Source organism: Anabrus simplex, chromosome 2 (assembly GCF_040414725.1).
Source record: "Anabrus simplex isolate iqAnaSimp1 chromosome 2, ASM4041472v1, whole genome shotgun sequence".
Classification (NCBI taxonomy): domain Eukaryota; kingdom Metazoa; phylum Arthropoda; class Insecta; order Orthoptera; family Tettigoniidae; genus Anabrus; species Anabrus simplex.
Window position 1 is genome coordinate 456,925,823 of NC_090266.1, and position 7,036 is coordinate 456,932,858.

Genomic DNA, 7,036 nt, shown 5'->3' on the forward strand with positions numbered 1-7,036 from the left:
AGTAAAGAGACTAGATGCTCAAGTAAGTGGTGTGTTCCAAACTGTCATTGGACAGATGGCGTGGAATGACATTAGTAGACGAATAAGCTTGAATGGACCTTTTAAAAGTACTAAAGATTATAATATGAACATAAAGAGGATAAACTGGGGCAAATATTCATTTATAGGATGAGGCGTAAGGGATAGGAATAAATTATCAAGGCAAATGTTTGATAGATTTCCAAATTCTTTGAAAATGTTTAAGAAAAAGCTAGGTAAAAAACTGAAAGGGAATCTGCCACCTGGGTGACAGCCCCGAATGCAGATCATTGATGATTGAACCATGTAGACCAAATGTACCATTTCAGAAAGACACAATATCAAGCAGAAAGTTTAGCACACATTATTATTATTATTATTATTATTATTGCAACTCAACATGTTGTTAAGAACGAAGCCATATTTTTCTGTGTCGACTTAGTTAAATGTAACAAAAACTTTTCAGTCTGTCAAACACACAGCAATTACAATACAAATTATAACACTAACATACCTGTAAAAATACACACTATTATATTTCTTTCTACAAGAACATCCTCAGATTCTATCAAATCACTTAAAACATGCTTATATATGTACAGGGCACTCTCTTGCCCTTGGGGTGGAAAACTTCCCCTAAAGGCGGATGAACCATATTTGGTCAACGGCATAGAAAGTCCTCAATGGCGGACCAGGCGTAAGGACAGGAAGTCCCTCCTTGGCTGGAATGGCGGACGAAGGCTGCAGTGACTAAGAACCCTTCAATCGTCTTGCATCGGCTTGCCATTGAAAACAGTTCTTAAGTCATCAAGTACAGTGCATTTGTTGAAGTGCACCAACACTCTCACTCTAAAGGAATCTCACGCACAGCAGTCTTCCAACAACAGATTGACTCCTCGAAAAGTCCTGCGGCGATCAGGAAGTTGCGACGGGGGCAGGATTGTGATGTCTGGAAGCCTCTAGTGATAACTTGGCACGTAGGCGGTAGATGTGTGATCGGTCGTCTTGCTTAGGATTGTGGCTGTAGAGAAATTCGGTTGCTGCATCTACGACTGAGCAGTCCTATTTAGGGTCCACTCTGCTCACCTCACATGGGGAAGGGGCTAGAAAAGGTGCCCTAAACATAGTCAGCCACTTCTAGTACCGATTGGATAGCCGCGTCCAATAGTATCACCTCAGTGTGGTCGAACAAGGAAGAAATTATATTTTGCTACATGGAACGTAAGAACACTTAATGATGACCCTTCAAATGAGAGACCCGAAAGGAGAACACCCCTTGTGGGTAGAGAGTTACGAAGATACAATATCGACATAGCAGCACTCCAGGAGACCCGTCTTGCTGAAGACGGTCAGTTGAATGAAAACGGAGCAGGATACACTTTCTTCTGGAAGGGTAAACCTACCAGTGAACACCGAACACATGGAGTAGGCTTTGCTATCAAGAATAAGCTTCTCAGAGACCTGCAGGAGCTTCCAACTGGACGTAATGAACGCATCATTACATTAAGACTTCGATTAAATGGCGACCAGCATGCCACAGTAATTTGCGCATATGCCCCCACATTAGACTCTGATGATGACATCAAAGAAACATTCTATTCAGATCTGGATGACATCCTGTCAAACATCAATCAACTAGATAAAATCATCTTGCTTGGTGATTTTAATGCCAGAGTGGGAAAGGACTATAAAGTATGGAATGGTGTCATTGGCAAGGAGGGAGTTGGCAGTGAAAACTCCAATGGTATTAGACTCCTCTCAAAATGTGCTGAGCATGTGTTGATAATCACGAACACCATCTTTCGCCAAAGGGATCGCTTCAAAACATAATGGCAGCATCCTAGATCGAAACACTGGCACCTCATTGACTATGTGATTGTCTGCAAGCAAGATCTACGCGATGTTCTCATCACCAAAGAAATGACGGGAGCTGATGACTGTTGGACAGATCACTGACTTATTAGATCAGTGATGCATTTGTCACTGTCCACCCAGAGGAGGAAACAACGGAAGAGCTTCAGACATACTTTTGACACCGAGAAGTTTGGCAATGCAGAAATTACTTCAAAATACAGAGACCTCCTTCATCGGACTTTGCCAAAGGAATATCAACCTGATGTAACGCAACCCTGATGCTTGCAAAGAAACAGTAGGATATAAGACCAGAAAACATCAGGACTGGTTTGATGAAAATGATGAAGAAATTGAAGCATTGATCTCAGAGAAGAGAAAAGCCTGGCAAGCATGGCGAAGGAACGTGAACTCCCACTCTAAGAAACAAGCCGTAAATATTGCCAAAGCAAATGTCCAAAGAAAAACCCGTGAGCTCAAGAATGCATGGTGGACAGCAAAGGCAAAAGAGTTAGAATATCTAGCAGATAAAGATTCACGACAGTTCTTCCAAGCAACAGAAGCAGTTTATGGTCCCACCACCTTTGGGAGGAATCCTCTTTGGTCCAGCGATAAGAGTATACTTTTAAAAGATCAGCACTCCATCATGAATAGGTGGAAAGAGCATTTTGAAGACCTCTTGAACCAGGATTCGATTATTGATGAACAGGTGTATGATATATTAAAACAAGCTCCCATCAATGATGAACTTGGCTCCCCACCAACATTAGATGAAGTTAAGCATGCTGTCAATCAAGCAAAGCGTCACAAAGCCTCTGGTCCTGATGGTATACCAGTGGAAGCTCTCAAAGAAGGTGGTGAGGAACTAGTAAGACACATACATGAACTGATTGTCAAAATTTGGAGCACAGAAGAAATGCCTCCTGATTTCAGAGACAGTCTGGTAGTTCCCATATTTAAGAAAGGGTATCAAACAAACTGCAGTAACTATCGGGGAATATCCTTACTGTCGTGCCTGGGAAAGCTTATTGCTCGAATCTTGGCAAATCGTATTGTACCCCTGGTGGAGAAAATACTTCCAGAGAGTCAGTGTGGCTTCAGGCCTTCTAGAGGAACCACAGATATGATATTCACAGCTCGTCAACTCCAGGAAAAATGTAGAGAACAAAATAGACCTCTTTATACTGCCTTTATTGATCTTACTAAGGCATTTGACTCTGTGAACCAAGAAGCTTTGTGGAAAATTTTAGCTCTATATGGCTTTCCGCAGAAATTTATTGCCATCTTGAAATTGCTCTACACTGATATGATGGCAGCTGTCATTGACAACGGCTCTATTGGAGAGCCATTCCATATCAATACCGGTGTTAAGCAAGGCTGTGTGATAGCCCCCACTTTGTTTTCCTTGTATGTTGCCACTGTCATGGAACTTGTCAGAGATGATCTCCCTCCAGGAATTCATATAACTTACAGGATGGATAGTAAACTTTTTAATTTGAGCCGTTTAAAGGCAGGAACTTGGACATCGTCTGCAGCATTAGTTGAGTTACAGTACGCTGATGATAATGCTGTCATAGCTCAGACACAAGAAGAGCTTGTGAGAATCCTGAATGCTTTCTCTGCTGCGTACAACAAGATTGGACTCAAACTGAATACCAACAAAACACAGATCCTATACCAACCAGCCCCTGGGGAAGGTCAAAGAGATATCAATGTCACAATAATTGATGGAGTGAGCCTTCAAGTTGTAAACACCTTCCCATACCTTGGCAGCACCCTCTCATCAAGCGCAAATATAGATTCAGAAATCCAACAAAGAATTAACCATGCAGGAGCATCCTTTGCTAATTTAAGATCTCCAGTTTTTGACAATCACGATGTCAATATCACAACAAAGATTCTTGTGTACAATTCTGTTGCAGTTCCAACCTTACTCTACGGATCTGAATCCTGGACATGCTACAGTCGACACCTTAAGAAGCTGGAACAGTATCATCAACATTGCTTGAGGAGAATACTGCAAATATCTTGGCAAGACAGGTGCACAAATATCAGCGTTCTTGAAGAAGCACACACCACCAGTATAGAATTGATGGTTTTAAGATGCCAGCTACGATGGACTGGCCACGTAGTTCGCATGCCCAATAATCGCATTCCCAAACAAGTGTTTTACTCTGAGCTATCAGTAGGTAAACGCTGTGTAGGCGGTCAGAGGAAGCGATTTAAAGATGTAATCAAGGCTAACTTGAAGAGATGTAACATTGATGTTGATAACTGGGAGAGCTTAGCGCTTGACCGTTCATCCTGGAGATCACTAGTCCATTACGGCACACTGTCTTTTGAAGAAAACCGCCGACGTACAGCGAATGACAAGAGGCAACATAGGAAAGAAAAAGAAGTGCTGAGAAGACATAGAAATAACATGACTGCTCCACCTGGGACTACCTGTCATCACTGTGGCAAATTGTGTAACTCCCGCATTGGACTGTATAGTCACCTCCAAACACATAGATGAAGAGACATCCTACCTGGAAAACAAACCTACTCGATTACGAGTGTTTGCTATCATCATCATCATATTTGTACAGTATTGTTTACGTTGCATAAAGTTGTCAATGATAGAGAGTTTAGTGATAATATGAACCAGTAATGACAAAAAATAAATTTACAAGTATTAATATAACGAAAAACTTAGAAGTACTGGGAGGACCGCAAAGCCCGAACAATCCCTTCAAAGAGACGTGAACAATGGACTGACTAAAGTGATCCAAAGCGGTCATAAAAGAAGAGGAAGAAGAAGAAGAATGAAGAACTTGTGTACTTATCTAGACTGGCGATGCTAAGTCCGTTGTCACCAAACACTATTTCAGGACTGTGGTCATGGAATGTTTTGGGTAAAGTACACTGCTCACGGAGAGGGGAGGGGCCTTGTGGAGCGTTGTGGATCTCTCCTACTGGATGGTAAAATCGAGTATACTGTACCATGGAGAGGGGAGGTAGAAGTAGGGCAGAGCGAGTGGAGCGCTGTGGAACCGTCTATCAACACTGGAGAGGGGAGAGAAGGTTATTGACCTACTTCATGTTAAAATTTACTTTTATGTAATATGGATAAATGAAAATGAATGATTTTAGGTGAATAAAGTAAGGAATTGAAATAGTGACTAACTATTAAATATTTTTATTATGATAAAAGCTAATTTAATGAGTAAGTGTTGTCCAGATGTTATGTGAGTAGAGGGAAGAGAGGGGGAATTTTTAAAGTGTGTGTGGTCATTTAGGTTAGTTACCATACATTAGCAATTTTTTGTGATGTAAATTTCGATTGCTTCCTGTATATTCAAAGATATACTTTTATTTTCAATGTGCAAAATTTTTAGATCTGTGTTGATGTCTGTGAAATGGTGTGAACAGTCGTATATGTGCTCCCTGAAGGCTAAATGCCGGTTATATCTGATCATGTTTTTGTGTTGTTTGTATCTTGTGTGGAAATTACATTTTGTTTGACCTATATATGTGGTATTGCAGTCAGTTTCTTGGCACTTGAGTTCAATTTTCATAAATATTTAGGAGTTTGATTCTCCAGAAATAAATTTGTAAACATGTTCAAAATTTGAAAAAGGTGAAAAATGATGTTTTAGTCTTGCAGAAGTTCTGTCTTAAGATGTACAAATATGATAAGGATATAACAATTATAATAATGGTAGTAATGCTACTATTAATAATAATAATGTGAATATTTTTAAAGTTTGTTCTGAAACTACACACAACCGATAACCAATTAATGATTAATGATTTACATTATTAATCTAATGTTAAATTCCCATTGTGGCTTAAGGTATGGCTTTGTTAGACTGCACAACTTGTTTACAAGGTTAATTTGAAGACTTTCCCATATAGTCACATCACAGTCACTCCTTTCATCACGCAAGGATCAGGCTAACAGATGGTACTCTAATCTAAAAATTAATATTTCTCACCCTTTCCACCTTTTCCCTCCATATCATAAAATTTTGTCACGCGACGAAAGGTATGGTTTCCTGGAAAGTGTTCCATATAGCGATGATAAAAATCAGTCAATGATACTGCCTTCACTACTGTTTCTGATAGTAAATAAAACACCTCATTGGAGCACATTGAATTAATTTTTATTGATTATCCTCAGCAACTGCTCCCTGGGCAGGAATACTTGATGTCTTGAGTCTGTTACCAACATAGTGGTTTCAGTTTCTGTTCCGGGAGTAATATTGAGGATTACAGGTATGAGTCGTTTGAAGTGCTGCCACAAACTAATTTATTTACAATCAAAAACAGTGATGAAGTTTGTACAATTCTTAGTTTAATTTATTTATACCTTATAATAAATCCAATAGTTCAAAGTATAAATTGTATTAATATGTGTCAAATATCTTACATAGGTGTTTGATTTCAATCTCAGTGAGGAAGAAGTTGATCAACTAGATGCACTGGATAAGGGCCGTAAAGGTCGACTCTTTGGCCAAGGAATGCTTGCAGGGTAAGCACTGATAATTTTGTTTCCTTTAGTTTTGAGAGAGAGACTGGAGTTTTGCTCTAATTTTGCTATGTTTGGTTTTATTTTCTCAGACTAGACCGACACCCGGAGTACCCATACAGTGATCCATACTAAGAGGAGCAGTGCACAATAATAATTTAGATATATTTTGAAATCACATTTTACAAATATTCTTAATGTAAAGACAAATTAAGTGTTTCCAGTGAATTTCCTTCTTATTTGTAACTTGTCCAGTATATTTTCCTACAGTAAAGGTAAAGCAACGTAAGTTTTGTATTATAAGCTTTGTATTATACTGAAGAAGAAATATAGTTCCTTATTTTCTGTGTACTATCGTGAAGTTCCTTCATACCATATTATCTACCTATTTTCCTCTTTTTGACTTTCTATAGACTTCTGTACATGCACTATCATAAAGTTCCTTCATACCATATTATCTACCTATTTTCCTCTTTTTGACTTTCTACAGACTTCTGTACATAAACTGCAAATTACAGTAAGTTCACAAATGTTATTACAGCAATATGTATGTATAAAAAAGTTTGAACTCACCCGTGAAATTCTCTATATATTTTTGAATTTGTACATTAATTGCAAATTACAGTAAGTTCACAAATGTTATTACAGCAGTATGTA

The 7,036-nt window shown here is 38.9% G+C and overlaps 1 protein-coding gene across 1 annotated transcript in view; it reads left to right on the forward strand.

Annotated features, from left to right (window-relative positions):
- The window catches only part of LOC136862884 (aldo-keto reductase family 1 member A1), a 137,317-nt gene extending 130,587 nt beyond the window's left edge, over positions 1 to 6,730 (forward strand). The window contains exons 6-7 of the mRNA XM_067139157.2: positions 6,285 to 6,382; positions 6,472 to 6,730. Coding sequence (XP_066995258.1) covers positions 6,285 to 6,382; positions 6,472 to 6,514 — 141 coding nt within the window. The 3' untranslated portion in view covers positions 6,515 to 6,730. The remainder of the gene's footprint in view (positions 1 to 6,284; positions 6,383 to 6,471) is intronic.
- The last annotated feature ends 306 nt before the right edge of the window (positions 6,731 to 7,036 follow it).